Source organism: Pygocentrus nattereri, chromosome 21 (assembly GCF_015220715.1).
Source record: "Pygocentrus nattereri isolate fPygNat1 chromosome 21, fPygNat1.pri, whole genome shotgun sequence".
NCBI classification, from domain to species: Eukaryota; Metazoa; Chordata; class Actinopteri; order Characiformes; family Serrasalmidae; genus Pygocentrus; species Pygocentrus nattereri.
In genome coordinates, this window is record NC_051231.1 from 3,439,104 (window position 1) to 3,461,996 (window position 22,893).

Sequence of the window (22,893 nt, forward strand, 5' to 3'; positions counted from 1 at the left end):
GCTCAATCCTTACTCTAGAAAGAAATCCGTAAAAAAACAAAACCCACAAGTTTTCTGTCGCATTAGTGAGAAAAGGAAATAAAAGAAACGTTGCATATCAAACAAAGACGCTGCTGGTGTTCTCAGAACAATGGACTGACCGCCCCAGAGTCCAGACCTCAGCATCACTGAACGCGTTTGGATGTTACCTGGATTGTGAGAAAACTCCAACCCTGCAGATTCCTTTAAAGGTCTAAAGCCAACGGCACAAATAGGTTGTTGAGTCTTCAGGCTTCTGATGCTGAAAAATAAATAACTTCTGCGTGATGACCACTTTGGCTGGAAAGTAGATAAAGGAAGGGTGGTCTCTGACTTTTGCACACAATGCATACTAATAGGAGCATTTAAAGTTTGCATTCTCATCATTCAGATCGCCAACTGACCGCTGGATATTTATCCGAAAAGTACATTTTAGTCAGTGTCTTATTCTGACCGTCCTAACTGTCGCAGGAGTTCAGAGTCATTGTTTACATAAGGGGCCGCTGCATTGTTGGGCATGACCTTCCCTTACAATGCCGATAAAGCTCTGTATGCATCTGTATGGGGGTCAGTCTAAATATAGTCCAGCCGCTCCTCTGAAAATGCAAAATATGTGGAATCTGCAGGCTTTAGCACAGCCTGCCATGGATAACAAATGCCCCCTTGTGTTTTGCTTACGTTTGTTTTACGTTAGTCCCCATTTCTGTAGGCAAGAATAGCCATTAGTAGCTAAGCAAGGTCCCACTAGCTGCTCCTCTAGCGGCAGAGTCGCTCCGTCTGGAAATTTTTGTTTCTAATTATACACCCGTGATTTATGATGACCTCTCCAGTAGATGCAGCAGATCCTTACAGGTGTCCTCTCTCTCTCTCTCTCTCTCCCTCTCTCTGTCCTTCTCTACCTCAGGTTCCACCGGCCATAGCAAGGTATCTTCTGTGAAGAATATGCTGGACATCAAAGGAGGTCCTCAGGAGGATCCTCCCTGTGCCCTGGCCCATAAGGTGGTCCCTGGAGGGCCCTGCTGTTTTTTGGGCATTAGTTGAACCTTGGAGGCTATGTCTCTGGAGCTTCAGCTCGGAGAAGCGAAAGCTCGTGCAACTCCGAATCTCCACTCAGCCAAGCTTCGTCTCTAGATTTCTGTACCTGGTTTTGGTTTTTATTTGTTTTTTCGACTTTTTTCTCCAGGAGAAGCTTGATGAAGGATGGAACACTGTTCAGAAAAAAAAAGAAAAAGAAACCCAGGCTCTTTTTTAACAGACTCTTTTTTTAAGTTTGCCTTTTCATTGCCAATAGGTAGGGATGTTGGAGGGGTGGGGTGGGTGGGGGGGTCTTTGCATGTGACTCAAAACTCAAACCGTTTTCCCTCACCAGTGCTGGTACTGTAGTCACACCCAGAGAGTTTGTGGGCTCCCACTAAAAACTTGAGTTTCATATCAAGCTGTATAAATGTCAGTCTGAGGGGGAAGAAAGGAATTCATGTCTTACCTTTGTAAGCACTATTTATTGTCTGCACAGTACAAGTTTTGGATTTTTGAGAAACAAAAGTGTCTGTCTTTTTTATGGATGGATGGATGGGGTTTGTGGATGGATGAACATGACTGACGATTGACGAGTACTTTGGTCGAACAGTCCACAGATGGGCCTTCAGTATATCGCTCTACGTTTACGTGTTCGTTTTGTTACGCCCACGTTTTGTTCATCTGTGTCCAGGGTTCCAGTTTTCCAACTGTATTGTGTTAAGATCTTGTGGGGAAGTGTTAAGTTGGTCTTTACGATAAGTCTGTGATCTTTGTGCGACAACGCTGTTGGGAGAAATAATCTCTAGATTTCTTGCACAGAAGAAGGTCCAGTTTTTTCGCTAATCTCTCCAATACAGAGAGTTTTTGAGTGACATCCCCAAAGCTCCAGATTAGAAAACGTCTTTAAGTAGTAGCAAAGCTTGTGTGTACTTCATAGTGACAGCATTACATAAGCTGTCAGTATGAAAGCCTCACTGGCCCTCAGGAAAGTAAGAATTAATCCTTTGACCTCGCATAGTGCAGTGGCTGTGTTTCAGAAAATGACTGCCAGGCTTTAGAATCAAATTAATAGGTGGGTTGCTGCAGGTTGGCCGTGACCTTCGTTGTTATTCCACTGTGTTTGGGATTCAGGAAAAGTTTGGGTAACACTTTACTGTATTGCAGTGTTTATGAGGCTTCATGATACCTACATAAACATTTATAAAGGCTTATTCCAGTATAAAAGCTGTTTTCGTCAACCTTAACGTGAAGTTGACACTGATTTTGGCTTGTGTTATGAGACTTTTTGGGTGAAATGATATAACACAGTAAAATGGCGTAACTCCACGTAACTCCACGTAACTCCACAGTTTAAATGTTCGAAATCGCTGCTGTTGAAAGAAAACCTTCTATCTCTATTCCTGTCGTTTTTCAGTTTTTGACATAATCTGAAAATGCCTGTTGTTCTTTACACTGCATGTAAATTTCATGAAGAACGGACCAAAAGAAACGGCCCAAAATGACTCGGAAACACGTCTGGTTCCATTGACTTGCATTATAAGAAAAGCAGGTTTTTCCCTTCTCTTGTAAAGTTACCGTTTCGGAGATACGAGGTTTTGTTCCAACAGCTAAAATGAGACTCCTTTCGTTTAAGAGCCGCAGAAAGTGGCGTGCACTGATGTCACGTCAGAACAAAATCGGTGTTACCCGACATCAGAATGCCACCTTTATGGTAAAAATGCATATTGGAACAATGTTCATAACTATTTATGTACTTCATGTAGCCTTATGAACCCTAAAGTGTTAGAGGTTGGGGTAGATTTCTGTCCCACCTGGATATAATGACCTCAGCGTTTTTCACAAAGCAAATTTTCCTAATTGGCAAGACAACTTAAAAGAATAGTCCAGCAATTTTTAAGCCAAACTTATAGTGTATGGTACATTACTATGAACAATAATTCGTCGTGTATTCCTGAGGTCAGTGCTGGAACACATTCATGAGGCAGATATGTAGAAGAGACGTTGGTTGCTTTAGAAATTATAAGTATTATATGTTTAGAATCAATGGATTTAATGCTTCTCTAAGAAAACGATGCTTGGTAATGAAGCATAACCCCCACAAATGTGTCCAACTGAGACTAGATGGGAGAAGCCAAGCCTCACAAAAGGGACTGAATGTCCCTATTGGTCCTCATTATACGCTTAACCCTTTAATGTCCTCACCAGGAAAAAAACAACGGAATTTAATAAAAACAATTGGTGGGGTTGGTTAGTGTAGTGGTTAACACCTCTGCCTTCTACACTGTAGACTGGGGTTCAATCCCCACCTGGGCAAACACCCTACACTATACCAATAAGAGTCCTTGGGCAAGACTCCTAACACTGCCTTCGCCTACCTGTGTAAAAATGATCAAATTGTAAGTCGCTCTGGAAAAGAGCGTCAGCCAAATGCCGTAAATGTAAATGGGTTGTTTTTTTTGTTTTGTTTTTTTTATACCCCAGTTATTAAAATATTCACATCTACCAAACGGTCAAGATGGCTCTTTGTGGCATATATAGTGACTGGAAAGGTGCCAATGGCTGAGCGGAACATTAAAGGGTTAAGTTCCTCAGTTTGACATGTTTTGTGAAAAACCCTCCCATCCACACGCAAGCCGAACATGAGATGATGAAGGTGTACTCAGCGACCCGGTTGCCTGGCTTGCTATAAAGGTGAAGGCTGGAGGTCACGGTGCTCCCGTGCTCTAAACGCAAGAACCAACTTACGACCTTAGTAAACATGTTGTACAGCTTTGTTTGATTTGTTTACACGAGCAATGTTTGTAAACACCCCGATCCAGAACCCAGCAGCTCCTTTCTCTGAGCTTTAGAATGCACGTAGCAGGACTTGTCTACAAGAATAAATGCATACAATAAAGCTGATCTAAACAAAACGGCTGTAAACATCCCAGTGTGGTTTTAATGTATTAACGTCCAGCTCATTGGCTAACGCTCGCTGTCCACTATCCTGTTTAAAGACTACCGTTGTCTTGTGCAGGGCTGGTGCAAATGCTCGGATGTCCTATATATTCAACCCCGCATTTCAATAATTCACACCCTCATTCAGAGAGTGCGGTCACATAACCTGACCACAGGCCTGTGTTCAGCGATAGGCTGTGTGAGGCTGACCGCAGACTCCGTTACAGAGGAAGAAGGAGAAGGCAAAGTAGGACAGCAAGTGTGAAGCAAAATGCTATGCAACACATATAGACTCAATATATACACCGGTCAGGCGTAACATTATTGTTTCTGCGCTCATTGTCCACTTTATCAGCTCCACTGACCGTATAGCTGCACTCTGTAGTTCTACAGTTACAGACTGTAGTCCATCTGTTTCTCTGATACTCTGTTACCCTGTTCTTCAGTGGTCAGGACCCCCATGGACCCTCACAGAGCAGGTACTATTTGGGTGGTGGGTCATTCTCAGCACTGCAGTAACACTGATGTGGTGGAGGTGTGTTAGTGTGTGTTGTGCTGGTCTGAGTGGATCAGACACAGCAGTGCTGCTGGAGTTTTTAAACACCTCAGTGTCGCTGCTGGACTGAGAATAGTCCACCGACCAAAAATATCCAGCCAACAGCATCCTGTGGGCAGCGTCCTGTGACCACAGGATGTGTTGTGGTCCTGTGTGTGACTGAGGTGTTTAAACACTCCAGCAGCGCTGCTGTGTCTGATCCACTCGTATCAGCACCACACACACTAACACACCACCACCACGTCAGTGTCACTGCAGTGCTGAGAATGATACACCACCCAAATAGTACCTGCTCTGTGAGGGTCCATGGGGGTCCTGACCACTGAAGAACAGGGTAACAGAGTATCAGAGAAACAGATGGACTACAGTCTGTAACTGTAGAACTACAGAGTCCAGCTATACAGTAAGTGGAGCTGATAAAGTGGACAGTGAGCGTAGAAACAAGGAGGTGGTCAGGACGTTACACCTGATTGGTGTATGTAGTCCTGCTTTCCACTTTATTAGAAACCCATACCGTGTACTTCCACTCCTGACCAGTTTACGAGCTCCACTTACATTATATGTTCAAAGGTGCCCAGACACCCTTCTGGTTTGTGAATTCAGCTACTTTAAGCTGCACCCACTGCTGATACAGACGGTCAGTTTTGCACAGGTTGTATAATCTCCTTAGAAAAGCACTGACCGATAGAATGGGATGCTCTGGAGCAGCTGCACAGAAACCTAAGGTCACTATGCCCAAAGCCAAGCTCAGCTAGAGGAGTATAAAGCTCCCCAGCACTGGACTGTGCAGCAGTTAAACGGTTTCTTGGATTGATGAACTGATGAAGTGGCACTTTTGGTGTAGATCCAACATCAGTACCTAATCTCACTCATGCTCTTGTGGCTGAATGCAATCAAATCTTCACAGCAATGTTCTGATCTCTAGTGTAAAGCCTTTCCAGAAGAGTGGAGGCTGGTACTGCTAGAGAGACTCCATTTTAATACAGTTTATTTCAGAAGAAGGGCAGGTGGCTACAAACTTTGGGACATGTAGTGTACCTTAGAAGTGTGCTATATAGGTTAGGGCCCAGGTGATATATCGATTAGCCAATAGATTGGCCAAAAAAAGTTGGGACGCTGTGTAAAATGCAAATAAATGTAAATAAAAACAATTCAACGATTTTCAGATCTCACAAACCCATATTTTATGTACAGTAGAACAAAGAACACATTTCAGATGTTGAAATTGAGACATTTTACCATTTCATGAAAAACATTGGCTCGTTAACTTGATGGCAGCAACACATCTCAAAAAAGTTGGGACAGGGCTGCCACTATGTAGAATCCCCGTTTCTTTTAACAACAGTCTGTAACCATCATGGTAGCTTATGTTGTTTTAAAACCTCCATTTACTGGTCAGCATTGATAGAGCCTTCCCAGATGTGCAAGCTGCCCACGCCATAGGCACTAATGCAGCCCCGGACCATCAGAGATGTAGGCTTTGAACTGTGGGCTGATAAAAAGCTGGATGGTCCCTCTGCTCTTGAGTCCACAGGACATGGCGTGTTTGGTTTACAAAAGATTTTAAAATTTGAATCTGCCCACAGAAGAGTTTTCCATTTTGCCTCAGTCCATTTTAAATGAGCTTTGGCCCAGAGAAGACGGCAGCGTTTCTGGATCGTCTGACATGTGGCTTCTTCTTTGCGTGATACAGCTTTAACTTGCGTTTGTGGATTATACGGTGAACTGTGTTCAGACAGTGATGTCTGGAAGTGTTTCTGAGCCCATGCAGTGATTTTCCAGTACAGAATTGTGTCTGTTTTTAATGCTGTGCTGTCTGAGGGCCCAAAGATCAGGAGCATCCAATACTGACCATCGGCCTTGTCCCTTGCGTACAGGGATTTCCCCACATTCTCTGAATCTTTTGATGCTATTATGTACTGTAGATGGGATTTCCAAAGTCTTCTCAATTTTACGATAAGGTTAATTTTTCTGAAATTGTTCAACAATTTTTAGACACAGTTTTTCACAGATTGGTGAACGTCTACCCATCTTTGCTTCTTATATATATCTGCCAATTAACAAATGGCAGTCATATCAGTGAGCTTAACTATCACTGTTTAACTAAAATCTGTTAGATTTTTTTACCATAAAAAATGATATTAGTTTTATATGATATTTCAGTTTTAGCTCCTGAAAATCATTGGTTTTGGTGAAAACTCTGTCCTATCAGTCAGACCCTAATATAGGTGTACAGTAGAGTAGCCCATCTGTTGTCACGCACCCTTTTACTACATTCACTATTGGTCACTTTCTGACCAAAATACTGCTGTTGACCAGACACTATTTGGATGATGACCCTAACAGCGACACTGACAATGTAATAGTGTGGTAGTGTGTGTGGTGCTGGTACTAGGCACACTGGTATCTAGGTTGAGAGTGACCCACCAACCACACATATCCAGTTAAGAGTGGCTCCGTGGTCAGAAACTGACAAATGATGAAGGTATAAAGGATAATATGGATGGATAATATGTTAGGCGCACCAACAGACGGGCTACAACTGCAATAGCAAGGTGGTGCTACAATAGGGTTTCTAATAAAGCGGCCAGTCAGTGTATTCATACAGTCACGCACATCACTTCATACATATGTAATGTAAATATGGATGTAATTCCAGGAGAAGGCCATGTTGAACCAGATGTCTTATGAAAATCATATTGATGTTGAACAAAAAACTGGATTTTTAAGGGTACGGTGTATAAAATCTGCCTCATCAAAGCTCATGACTTTCCTTTTTTTGGGGAGTGGGTGTTTCTTTGTGAGGACAGATATTGAACCGTTATATAAGCGTGAGCTGTGAGGGACTGGGAGAGAACCCAAAATGGCAATGTGTTTCAGAATGGAGCAGAGGAAGCACGGGGGTGCCATTATCCCACCATCACATTTCTCCCTGAGGGGACGCTAATGTCCTTTCTCATAAACCCCAGAGGAGCACCCACACACTCGCTCTCTCAGACAGACACACATACGCACATCATTCAGTCAAACGGCCTCATTTTGGAAACGAGTGGCGTAAAAGTAAATGAACGGCTTGGCAAGTCAATCAGCCAAGACGTGTCTGGTTTCTGAAGTGGAGCTAAAAGGCCAACTGAGCTAACAGGTATTAGAAACGAACATCCACAGATCAGCAAAATGCAAATCTTTAACCTGCGCTTTCTAGATAGACTTTTGTCCTTATTAGTGTACACGAGTGTATCTCTCAGTGGGGAGCCCTCAGGGCTTCAGACAAGGCCTAATCCTTTTAGCAAGATGGAAAAATACACGTCTGTAGTTTTTAGTTTATGTTTATTTAAAAGAATCATCAAGCCTTTTGTGTTGAAACCCTACAGGAACTGCTACGGATATATCATTAAGTTTCGACTGTGAACACAATTGTTATATGTGTGACAGAAACATCACCCAATCAGGATTTCTTTTCTCTGTGGTATCTAAGTCGATACAGCCAAGCGAGCCCCCATTGGTTAGGACTTCAGGAGCTGAACTGAAGTCCTAAAGTGTCAGATTAACCTCTGAGATTACTCAGGACAGTGTAATCAAACACGTTTTGACTGGTTTGCAATGTATAGGACCACGTTTGTGAGAAAAAAAACAAAACATCACTCTAGGCCTTCTGGAGGTCCTAGAAACATTTCAGGCAGTTATCAGAAATGGAAAAAAGCAGTTCTGTGCCAGGAATCCTTACTGACAGAGTTGTTGTAAAACGGTGGGTAATCCAATCCCTCCCCAGGATTTTGTTCCAACTGTTTGACTTCTGGAATTTGCTCAAACCAGCAGCGAAGGTGCTCAGGCAGTTGGAACAAAATCCTGTGGAGGGTTTTTACTTTTTGGACCCGGATTACCCGCCTCTAGCTGCTATAAGGAATACTCACCTCCATAAAATATGGAATGATTTTGACTGTTAGCTTAATGCTAATATACTACTGGAAGCCCATAGGGTGCTAGGATTTTTTTCCCTTGTTTTTACGGCCAAGTTTTGACATTTATGGCCCGAATTAAAGGCCTAGCTCCAAACAGCTTGACGCTACTAACTGGTATCTTGCCTGAGGTCTCACTTATCATCTTTGGGGTAAGAGCAAAATTATATGAGTTTCTTTGTTTCTTGCTAATCTATCACTTTAATCTGGTATTTGTACAATATATGTTGATATCTTGTGCATTATAAACACAAGGCACACACACAAAAGAGGGCTGACTGATGTTAAAAGCCTCTTGTGAGCTTGATCTACTGCTTGTGTGACATATCTCAGTGTAGCAGTGCCAGCAGCTCAGTCTGCAACTCTGCTGGTTACATAACAACAACAGGGCTGCATTTCCTCACTGCCCCGCACACCGTTTTATCACACCTAGTCCCGGGATGCTGATTTACAGCCTGCTGATGGAGCCAAAACAGCCTGGTAAGTAGAAAGACAGGTGTAGAAAGTCGTCTGTACACAAAAGGCCCAGAGCAAACCACTGGCATAGGCAGAATTTCAATAATTGTCCTGCAGTGTTATAATGGAAGGCCATAGCCTATTCCTGACAGTAGTGGACGCTTCACCCTACCTATTCCAACACTTTCACGCTATGATTATACAAAATAACCACCACTGCTTGAGACTGGCTTTTGCCCTATGAAGACAAGTTAACCCTTGTGTGGTGTTCAGGTCTGTGGGACGTGTTTTCAGTGTTTATCCAAAGAAAAAGAATGTGATTTATTATTATTTCAACCTCAGATTCTCTGTCTTTGCTAATTTTCTGTGAAGAGCATATAAAATAACACACTCTGTTCACCCCCCACACATTTATATTACACATGTGGTGTTGGGCTGAACCCGCGGGGAGTAAAAGTGTGGAGGTGCTGTGTCCTTCACTCTGTTCTCCTCCTACATGGCCTGTTGTTAGTGTGTGTGGGTGAGGGTGGAAAACATGGACAGGCTGCTGACTGGCTACAGCTGCTAAAGGAGAACCCTACACTGGCCACTTCTGATATTTTAAACATCTGTGTAGCGGGGAGCGAGGAGCGGACGCATACGCTAAGAAAAGCGACTTTTATTAGGGGCAAATCCAGGGTTATAGTCACAATGGTCCAGGGTCATAGAGCCAACACGGATTGCACGAGAGTCAGACACGACGAAATCTCAAAACAGAACCAATAGAACAAACAGTACAAGCCAAGCACATCAAACATTACAAACAACAAGTCAAACAAAGACCAGTAACCAGACAGGCGGGAACACATGGGCTTTAAATACATAAGGGTAAATGAGGAACAGGCAGGAACACATGGACACATGAACAGGACTGGGAGGGGCCAATCGTGACAATCTGGTATTTTTACATAAATTCTTATGGCTGTATTATATTAATAAAACAATAGTGCAGTCAGTGACCACTGAGTAACTGTAACGCTTCCGGATTCGTCTCCCTTGCCTAACATGCTCCAGGACTCCATTTCCCAGAATTCCTATCATCATGACGTCACCCCTTCCGCCAATCACAGGCCTCTGCCCCCTTCACAGTTACCCGATTACTAATGCAACACACCTGAACTCATTTGCTTCAGACTTTAAAAGGATCCTGGTTTGGTCTCCTCATTGTGAGGTATAGCCACTCTACCGGTTTACTGAGCATCTCTCTTCTGATTTCAGGACTAGTGGTACTGAACCCATGACTAGTGTAATGGACCCATGACTAGTGTTCTGAACCCATGACTAGTGGTACTGAACCCATGACTAGTGTACTGAACTCATGACTAGTGTACTGAACTCATGACTATTATATTGAACCCATGACCAGTGGTACTGAGCCCATGACTAGTACACTGAACCCATGACTAGTGTTCTGAACCCATGACTAGTGGTACTGAACCCATGACTAGTGTACTGAACCCATGATCAGTGGTACTGAACCCATGACTAGTGTACTGAACCCATGACTAGTACACTGAACCCATGACTAGTGTTCTGAACCCATGAATAGTGGTACTGAACTCATGACTAGTGGTACTGAACCCATGACTAGTGTTCTGAACCCATGACCAGTGGTACTGAACCCATGACTAGTGTACTGAACCCATGACCAGTGGTACTGAACCCATGACTAGTGTACTGAACCCATGACCAGTGGTACTGAGCCCATGACTAGTGGTACTGAACCCATGACTAGTGTACTGAACCCATGACTAGTGTACTGAACCCGTGACTAGTGTTCTGAACCCGTGACTAGTGGTACTGAACCCATGACTAGTGTACTGAACCCATGACCAGTTGTACTGAGCCCATGACTAGTACACTGAACCCATGACTAGTGTTCTGAACCCATGACTAGTGGTACTGAACCCATGACTAGTGTACTGACCCCATGATCAGTGGTACTGAACCCATGACTAGTGTACTGAACCCATGACTAGTACACTGAACCCATGACTAGTGGTACTGAACCCATGAATAGTGGTACTGAACTCATGACTAGTGGTACTGAACCCATGACTAGTGTACTGAACCCATGACCAGTGGTACTGAACCCATGACTAGTGGTACTGAACCCATGACTAGTGTACTGAACCCATGACCAGTGGTACTGAACCCATGACTAGTGTACTGAACCTGTGACTAGTGTACTGAACCCATGACCAGTGGTACTGAACCCATGACTAGTGTACTGAACCCATGACCAGTGGTACTGAGCCCATGACTAGTGGTACTGAACCCATGACTAGTGGTACTGAACCCATGACTAGTGTACTGAACCCGTGACTAGTGTACTGAACCCATGACTAGTGTACTGAACCCGTGACTAGTGTACTGAACCCGTGACTAGTGGTACTGAACCCGTGACTAGTGTACTGAACCTGTGACTAGTGTACTGAACCCATGACTAGTGTACTGAACCTGTGACTAGTGTACTGAACCCGTGACTAGTGTACTGAACCCATGACTAGTGTACTGAACCCATGATCAGTGGTACTGAACCCATGACTAGTGTACTGAACCCATGACTAGTACACTGAACCCATGACTAGTGGTACTGAACCCATGAATAGTGGTACTGAACTCATGACTAGTGGTACTGAACCCATGACTAGTGTACTGAACCCATGACCAGTGGTACTGAACCCATGACTAGTGTTCTGAACCCATGACTAGTGGTACTGAACCCATGACTAGTGTACTGAACCCATGACCAGTGGTACTGAACCCATGACTAGTGTACTGAACCTGTGACTAGTGTACTGAACCCATGACTAGTGTACTGAACCCATGACCAGTGGTACTGAACCCATGACTAGTGTACTGAACCTGTGACTAGTGTACTGAACCCATGACTAGTGGTACTGAACCCATGACTAGTGTTCTGAACCCATGACTAGTGGTACTGAACCCATGACTAGTGTACTGAACCCGTGACTAGTGTACTGAACCTGTGACTAGTGTACTGAACCCATGACTAGTGTACTGAACCCATGACTAGTGTACTGAACCTGTGACTAGTGTACTGAACCCATGACTAGTGTACTGAACCTGTGACTAGTGTACTGAACCCATGACTAGTGTACTGAACCCGTGACTAGTGTACTGAACCCATGACTAGTGTACTGAACCTGTGACTAGTATACTGAACCCATGACTAGTGTACTGAATCCACTGCCCGTTTTTTCGACTATTCCTCTTTTGGACCTGCTCTTTTGCTCTGGTTGCTTGTGTTTCTGTATTTTCTGTTTTTTTTTACCTTTTGCCTGTCTTTGGATTCTGATTTTGGATTCGCCCTGACTCTGTCCTTTCTCCCGAGTGTTCTCTCATCAAACCTACTGTCGTTTTTAAGATCCGCGAGCGTCTTTCTGTGCTTGTTCAGCATTACACAAACACATCAACACCACACAAGGTGTTAAAATAAGACGACTAAGATGTACAAATATGAAGAAAAAAAACACAGCAAACACCAAAACACACATCTAAACATCTTAGGTTAAGCATACTGCCACAGTGAGTCCACTTCAGCTTTTAAGGTTAAAGAGCATCATGAGTACTAAATTTGCAGAAGACTGTCAGTGACAATATATTAAATATTCTGTCCCCATTTGATTGGGTCGGCCTGTAATCACTCTTGGATCACAACATTTCAGCAGCCATACTCACAAAAATGGTTGATGAAGATCATACACATCATTTGCATTCAATCGCTGTCAAAAAACCCCCACGTATTTTGGTAACTTTACAGGACAAAGCTAAAATGTTTTTCATCGTAATGGGAATTTTTTCCCAAGTAATTTGGGACCATTTCTATTAGTTCCTCCACTGTAAAATAAACAAAAATTTCTTGGCCCACATTTTATTGCTTTTTCTGCTCTAAGTAAACCTAATCCAACCAATCAGCTCATTAACAACTCCTTACTGAAGTAGATGTGTTGAAGCAGTGTAAAGCACTAGAATGTGCAGAGCAGTGATCGCCTGGGACAGAGTCAGGAAATAAGTCTAATAAATGTACTTATATGCACAATGTGGCCAAAAGTATATGGACAGTCACTGAGTTTAGGTGTTTGAGCCACACCAATTACTATAAAATCAAGGACATAGCCATACAATCTCCATAGACAAACAGTGGCAATAGAAGGGGTCATACTTAAGAGTTCAGTGACTATAAACATGGCTCTGTCATAGGGTACCACCTCTGCCACAGGCCCGTTTGTGAAATATCTGCTCTGCTAAATCTGCCCCAGACAACTGTAAGTGCTATGATTGTGAAATGGAAGCGTCTAGAGGTAACCACAGTTTAGTCATGAAGCAGCAGACCACGCAAACAAGAGCAAAGCTACTGAGGCATGAAGCACAAAGAAACGTCTATCCTCTGTTGCTTCACTCACTACAGAGGTCCAAACTGCCCCTGTAAGCAACAACAGTGTGTTAGCATATCATATAAACCACTTATCCTTCCAGGTCATGGGGGTTTCTCTAAACAATCCTTTATTAAGTTAAATTAAATTATTAGACTGAATAAAACAAATACACACAGTGGGTGAAGTGCAGTGAGACATCAGGGACCAAACCTGACTTAATTCCTTCAAACTAGATAAATAACAACTAAACAAAAATATCTTGTCACATTTTACTATATGTTTGTTTATATTTACTAGAAAAAACACATTTACTGCAAGATAAATAATGAAACTATTTTCTTGGCTGCCCAAAACTTTTACAGTACTATATGTACAACATTGCTAGTTTACTATACTGTTTGTAGTAATATATGTACAATGTAACTACATATACACTGTAGTTATATACATAGAGTATAACTATATATTTTGTCTAATGTACCTACATATATTTTCAAAGTAATTGCACTAATAAATGTGGCTATATTTGTGAAGAATATAACTACATACATCTAATAAATGCAAGCTCATCATATGCAAAAGTTTGGGCACCCCTGTTCAAATGACATATTCTCGATTTTCTAAGGGAAGATAAGCGAACACAGTTCCTCATCAGAGAACTCATTTTTTACTGAACATTTTATTGCACAATTATCGTTTATGACCTTATGGGGTGGGGCATCAGCTTATGAAATATGAAAGCTATGAAGAATATCACCAAAAAAGGGAAAAATAGCTTGTTTCATTCTAGGCCAAATCATAACGTTTGTCATGAATGGTCATGTAAAACCGCCTCTGCGCGTTTTTCAGCCCGACGAAAGACACATACCTTCTATGTAGACATCAGAGGATCACTTAAAATACTAAATAAATGCATTTTATAGCACCTTTACCTACAGGCTTTTACAACTAAATGTCTTTAAAGTTGGATTCCAGCCTAAAACTGACAATTAAATGTTATTTCTTGTGTTATGTAGCGCAGCATTGCATCCCTCAGCGTCATCAGTTTGAGAGAATTCATGATTTTCTGTCCTTTTATAGCAACACGTTACATAACATAAACTGTTACATAACATAAACTGTTACATAACATAAGATGTAACAATTGCACTAACTTAATTTTTCGGAGTTTACTTTATTAATCGGTTACACTTTGTAACGTGGAGCGAGGAGGCGGAGGCGCATATGCTGAGATAAGCGACTTTTATTGTGGTCAAATCCAGGGTCATGGTCAAAACGGTCCAGGTTCAAACAGCCGATACGGAGAGCAGGAGGGACAGACATGACAAAATGAACACAGAACCTCAAACAAGAACCAAACACCACGAGAATACGATACAATACAGCCAGCACATCAAACACGGTCCAACAGAGACCAGCCCTAGACGAAGGAAAACACAGGGCTTAAATACAAGAGGGTTAACGAGGGTCAGGTGGGAAACAAGTGGTAACAATCAGGGGTGGAGTCAGACAACAAGGGGGCTGGACTGAACCAAAACAAATGCACACGAACAGGACTGGGAGGGGCCAATCGTGACACACTTACTAATGCAAATCTAGTAACGCGTATTGTTTCCTGTATAATCTTTAATTACTTAGGTAAAGTTAGTTGTCCTACAGGCTGAACATCATTGCATTTCGTTTTTATTTACATTTTCCCAACTATTTTGGAAACGGGGTTGTATAAGACTGTCCATCTGGTTACCCCAGTGATCTGTAAAATAAACTCGTAAATAAATCTTATTAGTTCTGTTTTCTGCTTTGTGGACACAGGATCAAGCCTTGGCTTCTCCTTTAGGTTCTGTCATATCGCTGCCGTTGGAACAAAACCTCGTTTCTCAGTTTTTTGACATAATTTGAAGGCGCCTGTTGTTTTTTACATTGTGTGTAAATTTCATGATGAACGGACTAAAAGAAACAAACCAAAATTACTCGGATAAAAGTCTGGTTCCATCGACTTACATTAAAAGTAAAGTGTGTTTTTTACTTCTCCTGTTAAATTCTTCTGTACAGAAGACAAATAGTGACTAATCACATCATATTTCCAGACCAAAGTGGAAGGTCTGGGACAATGTTCTGCTTAATGTTCGGCTTTAGTTTTACCCCCTTCAGTCGTGTTGACGTGTTTTTTTCAGTCATGCTTTTCATGGCTTGTTTGTTTGTCTTGTTTCTGCACGTGAATCCTCCAGTCTCTAATTTGCAGGCCCACAATTACCGAAGCTCTGGTCGACGTCATACCACAGGAGACCTGTTTACAGTTTGTGAAGGCTTCAGACGTTCAGTCATCCTTTTGTTATCTCAATCGTAGTCCATTCTCTTACAGGCAAAACACAGTCAGTCACTTCCACAGAACCCTCAGAGAAGGCATTTAAAGCTCATGCATAAAGCAGAAGGTTGAGTAGCTCGATCCTTTCATGCTCTTTAACTGGCTCATCCTGTTTTCGTATAGAGATGTGGGTGTCTGTCCTGAAAGGAAAGGGCCAGTAATGGCCTGGCTGTGATCACACAGTGCCTCAGCTATTCGTCTATTCTTTTCACTATTGTTGAACAAGCGCAACTATGTTCTGAGCGAAGATCCAGCCGCACCTCTTTCTTCCTCCTTTTGATTCTTTTCAGACGCTGCCTTTTGAGTTAGCAGAATCTCCTCACACACAGCAACAAACCTTTTCTGACTGAACCAGGTCGGAATAGATCTGCGTTTGTGGGAAGAGGGACCACAGAGCCGAGACTCGTGACTCATCCAAGCAATAAAATTGACCAAGTTGGAAGACGGTGAAGCAGAAGTCGCTGGAGATCAGATTGAGGTCAAATCCGAATGTGGGCGATATCCCAGAGGAAAACGGCCGGAGACTCAGGAGTCTTAATGGTGTCTTAATGGTTTCAGGTTAAGAACACCCTTTCCCTTGATAAAATCGCAGTAACACAAGGCCTCTCTCGTGGCTTACAACACTATGATTAAAATACACACTTTTTCTGAAAATAATTCAAGTTATTATTGTTAATAATCGACAAAAACAAGTAGTCCACCAAGAAATGTGGTTCCTTTAGCGTGTTGTGTTGTTGCCAAGCAACCATGGACCGTTGAAAGAGGAGAAGAACATTCGGTCGCCCATCGCTGTGCGCTGCAGTCACTTCATGAACTTTTGAAAATGTTTACACATAACAATAAACACGATAACACCGCACCGTTTAATGCTAAAACCTTCGCTCTATAAGGTCACCAAATTACCACCGAGTCATATGTGGCGACCTGTTCTCACGCTCGGGCCAACCACTGTTGTGCCTCTGAAGGTACATTTACACCGGTTGTACCTTGATGAATGAAAAGAGAACCTCTATTTCTAGCAGTGTAGTTATTTAGTGCAGGGGCTATGCGCTTCTACAGGGTGAGTCAAAAGTCACAGGACAGATTTTATTTATTATTTTATTATCGACTTTTATCTCTACTGTCTGTGTCTGTCTGTCTGCCCTGTGATGGACAGGCAACCTGTCCAGGGTGTATCCTGCCTTCTGCCCGATAAATGCTGGGATAGGCTCCAGCACCCCCCCGCGACCCTGAGAGAGAAGCGGCTTGGAAAATGGATGAAATTGTGTATGCTGAGAAAATCCACAACAAACACCACCTTCAGCACCGCATCGTGGAGGCTCGTGACAGCATTTCTCCAGAGATTCTCATGCGGGTTCATAACGACTGGATCCTGCGCCTTCAGCTCTGTGTTCAGCACCAGGGACAGCACACTGAACATGTCGGATAGCTGCACCACAGGCAACGTTCCCAGTTGTTGTTGCATTTTTCTGTGCTTTTGAACCACAAGAGATATTGCTAATCTGATTGCAGCAATCGATTTCTGAGGCAGTTCTGGTCTTCTCTGATCTGCTACACGACCATCTTCCCATCAGAAAAACTTGTCCTTGATCCAGTATGGCAGCTTAAAGATAGGCCCCCTAACCCATTACTCGCTGGGGTATTCAAAACTGTCATTTTCCCTTTCGTTTCTGGAATAAAACGGTGTCCTGTGACTTTTGACTCACCCTGCATATATACAGTACACGCCCGCAAACCAGTAGTGCGACGTTTAAAAGAAATAAAATGAAAAATATTACTACAGTTCTTGTTTTTCAACATTTTAGTGTCCATCAGAATCATCAGCTTTCACAGACTGCAGGCTTCGTCTAAATTGAACTATAGAGTGAAAGCTTCAACAGGTCTATGAGTTTCGAAATCCACTATATGCTCAGAAAAGTCTACACATTTAATGTACATCATAATATAATATTATCATATCATTAGATCCCCCACCCAGTCACTGAATTCCCATGAAAATAACCGCATGAGCAACACAAGAAAGATCAAATAAGCACATGCTGGCCCCCCCATATGAGCTGGGTTAAACTAATTAGCTTATTCTTTGCGTGTCACCTTCTCAGCCAGGAACCCCAGGCAGCAAGGTCAGAGGGTGACTGCAAAGTCTGCACTAAAAGGGATCGGAGCAGCTTGTGTTCTGCTGATCCGTTTTTCGTTTGTTTAATTTCTATATATATATATTTCTCCTCAAGGGACACTAAGGACAAGCAATAGATGCTATGCATATTATAGCAAATCACTGATGTTTCTCAAGGGCCTTTTAGGGGTCATTACCAGTGCCTCGTCAATCTAATCTAATTATAGCGAGCACAATGGCATTATTGTAACCACCGCCTGGAGATTCCTCCGTTAATTTGTATGAATGTGATGAGACGTTCTAGGAGCGGAACTTTTGAAAGGCTAAATAAATCCTGCAGCTTCAACTCTGGCAAGAAAAACAGTGCCAGTCAAAAGTGTGAACACACCTCCACTCTCAAAATAAAGGTGCTGCACTGTCACTGGGGTGGGACCCTTACGTCTTCAGCACCTGGAGTTAAGGAACATAATTGTAGCGTAATTCATTGCAGTCGTGTTTTCTAAGTTGGATCGCCTCTACACACTCCCGTCTCGTCTCCCAGAGGTGGAAAATTCAGGTCCAGAAAGTAAAAATCCTTCCCAGGATTTTGTTCCTACTGCCTGGACAGCTCTGCTGGCAGTTTGATCTAACTAGAGAAGCCAGGAACTGAACTGCTAGCGGTGGACTTTAAACAAGGCTGGCTTCCTATTTGGCAACCAATTCCACCTCAACTGCTACAACCAGTTTCACCTTAAATGCTACAGCTTGTAAAGCACCACAATGTAACTGCAGTATCATTTAACATGGAACAGAAAATCCACAAAACAAACTGGCGAATGGGAAGCCAACTTCAGCTCCCGCATCTTTAACATTATCCCAGACAACTTTAACCTCTTATTCTCCAGGGTATGTTTTGGATTGCATTGCATCCCTCAGCGTCATCAGTTTGAGAGAATTCATGATTTTCTGTCCTTTTATAGCAATACGGAAATCCACTACCGTAGAGGCTACACACAGGTGGGGTATTCGGCTTCCTAGCAGTAACATTAGCTGCCTGGCTTCTTTCCACTTTAGCCAGCAAGCACTGGAAAAAAAATACAAATAAGTTAACATTTTTCAAAAGTTCCTCCCACATAAAATGTAACTTAATTTTTTGGGTTTTACTTTACTCTTCTGTTACACTTACTACTGCAAATCTAGTAACGCGTAATATTTCCTGTATAATCCTTAATTACTTGGGTAAATTTAGTTGTCCTACAAGTTACCACAACTTAAATACCACAGAAAGTTGGAGTAACAATGTTAACAATCCAAACCATCTCAAAAGTGAATTGTTGAGATAGTAACGCAGTCATTTTGAGTAAAATCATTTGTTAGCATATTTTGACTTAAGGTAACTTTATTCAAGTGTTTTATGTTAAGTTGGCCTTACAGGTACAGACAGGGTCGGGTTTACGCCCTCATGGTTTTCATGTAACCTTTCACGACTGTGGACATTCAAATGGGATCTCAATGGTGTAACGGTGGGGAGCGAGGAGGTGGACGCATGTGCTGAGGTAAGCGATGTTTATTAAGAGCAAACCCAGGGTCAAACATCCAACACAGAGAGCAGGAGGGACAGACATGACGAAATGAACACAATCAAACGCCAAACACCACGAGAATACAATACATCCAACAGTTCAGACTGTTCAGACAAAGACCAGTAACCAGACAGGGGAAAATACAGGGCTTAAATACACAAGGGTAAACGAGGGACAGGTGGAAACCCAGGTGGAGACAATCGGGGCAGAGAAACCAAAACAAGGGGCCGGACTAGGAAACCAAAACAAATGCACATGAAAGATCAAAATGTAAACAAAAGGCACATGGACCGGACTGGGAGGGGCCAATCGTGACAAATGGGAGCTCAATCTTGCAGTTTAGTTTAGTTTGTTAAGATTTCACAGCTTTACTTGATGAAAGTAAATGCAATGCAACCTTGAATAAAACTTGAATCATCCCTATTGGCTCTTGGTGGCATATTGGGCGTGTCTTTCCACCTTGTTTAACCTACCATCTCTGTGTAGTCATTCTCCCCAGCCTACCTTCCCTTTGGGCACTTACAAATTTTCCAAAGTTTGGGAATTCATCTAATCTTAGTGAGTACTGCCTGTAGATCAGTGCTGAATACGCCGAGCTCCGTGATCACACCTGCCGGTTGTGGTTCTAGACGCTTCAGAACACTTCTGCATTCTGAGCTGAACTCTCAGTATTGGCCGAGATGGTCCAGAGCAGTATTAAGCAAAACCGATTAAGGCATTCTTGTGAAAAATGTTCTGCTGTTCAGTATAAATTTGTTCAAATTAAAGCCCAGTTTAGCTTCCAATGAAAGAAACTGAGTTAGCTGAACTTTAGAGTTGTGTAAAGGCAGTAAATATGTGGTCATAATGACTTCATTCTATTCGGTTATTACCATTATTATATATAAGTCCAAAATACTCAATCATCTAAGACCAAAGGTGTGATCTACTCAATATACATAAGTGTATACAACAATAAATGTTCAGTTCAGGGAATTAGTCATGGTCAAATGATTTGAGTTTAAATGGTTTAAAGTATTCGGTTTTCTCAAGTTCACTGAACTCATCAGGTTTTACAGTGAAGACACAGTCATCAGAAGGAGGTTTTTGCTAGTCTTTAAACCCAGTAGATCTCATTCTTGAGACTAGAGGGGCACGACTGAAGCGTCCCGAAGAGTATGCATGTTTGAAATAGACTTCAGATGGGTGCATTTTTCATTTCGGCCTTTCACAGTGTCCTTTTAAGATTATGACAAACTTACATCTGATTAGATGCGTCCAGACATTTGACTGGTACTTTACTGTGGCAGCACCAGACAAATAATCCACCATAAATTCTTAGAAAAACATTTAAAAAGTTCACAAAAGTGTTTATATAATGGGCTGTCTGGGAGTAAAAGGCAGCCTGGGTGCCATCCAGGTTAGTAATCTGAAGGCGAGGCAGAGAGGACGGGCATTTGGGCTACACTAGAGGCAATTACCGCATATTACAGTAATGCACAATAATCCGCAGATTTAGGAATCATTAAGTAGACTAAGTAAAGCAAGCTAGGTTTTATTCACCCAAATATCATTACTGCTCCAGTTTGCACAGCTGGCCCCGATGTGACTCCCTCTGGCTTTGGTCAAAGCTGACAGCTAAGCCTGTTTTCGTAACACAGAGCCGCAGTACACCTCAGGTTGTGTATCATATGCCCTTGCGTCAGGGTCAAGCACAGGACGCCTGCCTCAGATGCCACTGGCTGCTAAAAGGACGAGTGAGCCTTCAGTGGGGGAAAGGTCGAGATTATCTGAAGGAGCTAGAGTTTATACCACATAAGACAACAGCAGTGCCACAAATACAGCTTTCTGAATTACAGCATACGTCCACAAGTCTATAGACACCTGCTCGTCACATTTCTTCAGCAATCAATGGGATTATTAAGGAGTTTGCCCCCCTTTGCTGCAGTAATAGCCACTACTTGACTAGGACAGCTTTACACTAGACGTTAGAACATTGCTGTAAGGATTGCATTGCATTCAGCCACAAGAGCATTAGTGAGGTCAGGTGCTGATGTTGGATGATTAGTTCTGAATCACAAAGCTCCATTACTCTAGAAAACACAGTTCCACTGCTCCACAGGCAAAATACTGGGGGGGATTTATACTCCTTAGGCTAATGTGCAGCTGCTCCAGAGTGGGAATTATACCAATGATGCTGTGTGTGTGCATTTGAGCACCAATGGGTGAAGAGATGAAGAGTTGAATACATATCTTCTCCAGAATGATAACGCTACAGGAGAAGGAAAAAGCTCAATACCACTGTTGTACCTTTGAGGTTATATTTACACTGTTTATTTTTATTTTTTATATTTTCCACAATTAACCTTGCCTTAGAAACAAATTTCAATAATTTAAAGGTGCCATAGAATGGAAAATATCTCACTGTTGTCTGAAGAAAATCTCCAAATGGCAATTTTACAGGAGAAGGAAAAAACCTACTGTAGTTTTAATGGAAGTCGGTGGAACCAGACGTCTTTCCAAGTCATTTTGGGCTGTTTCTTTTGGTTCATTCCCACAATGTAGAAGACACCAGGCATTTTCAAATGATGCCAAAAACTGAAAAACCACATAAATACCCTTTTCCGACTAAAATAATGAATATTATTATTATATATTATTATACTGTTATTGTTCTTTCAGACGACTGCATGCAGGCCCACATTTAAAACAACATCTGTTTAATTTGTTGTGATTTTTGTGAATGTTTTCTGCATCTGCGAACTACATCTGGTTTCTGCTTCATCCAAAGACACTTGGCTTTCAAATGCTAGTCTATTTAATTCCATTGTACGATCCTCTATCACCGTCTTCTGTGTGCAACTCAGGGTAAGTAGACAGCAGAGCGGTCCAGACAGTCCGTCGTAAAACTAGGTCAACAGACAGACGAGTGACAAGTGAACGAATTCCATCAGCGCACTTTTAGAGAGCTGAGATGAGACGAATGCCTGTAGCGTGTAGAGGTCTCTCTAATGTAAGAAGAAAGTGAAAGACTGGAAATACAAATACATGGAGAACTGTGCAAAAGTCAGAGACCACTCTCTGTCTACTTAATATCCAGTCAAAACGTCTATTATTTTTGCAATACTGGTTTTTCAGGAGATATTACTGAGGAGACCTGATGTAAAATTATCCTCTTGCATATGAACATGAGCCCCCCGAACAACCATAAGAGACCTGGTAGACACCAAAAACGGTCACCATCAATAAACCGTATTTCAAGATTTCATCTATTTCGTCTTTGAGAGAGCAGAGAAAATCAAGCTGCACTCGCCCTCAGATTTGAAAAAGGCCACAATTTGCTTCTGTCTGTCTTTCCACTGAGAGAAGTCAACTCAGCGCTAAGGGTCTGAACAGATGTGTAGCTGCCAGAAGCCTCACTGAGAAAAGGAAAGCTGCTGGTGTTCTCAGAACAATGCACTGGTCACCTCAGAGTCCAGGCCTCAGCAT

The 22,893-nt window shown here is 42.4% G+C and overlaps 1 protein-coding gene across 2 annotated transcripts in view; it reads left to right on the forward strand.

Annotated features, from left to right (window-relative positions):
- The window catches only part of phactr3b (phosphatase and actin regulator 3b), a 100,115-nt gene extending 98,794 nt beyond the window's left edge, over window positions 1-1,321 (forward strand). For both annotated transcript variants that reach the window (XM_017716578.2, XM_017716579.2), the window contains exon 13: window positions 923-1,321. In XM_017716578.2, coding sequence (XP_017572067.1) covers window positions 923-938 — 16 coding nt within the window. In that variant the 3' untranslated portion in view covers window positions 939-1,321. The remainder of the gene's footprint in view (window positions 1-922) is intronic.
- Window positions 1,322-22,893: the final 21,572 nt, after the last annotated feature.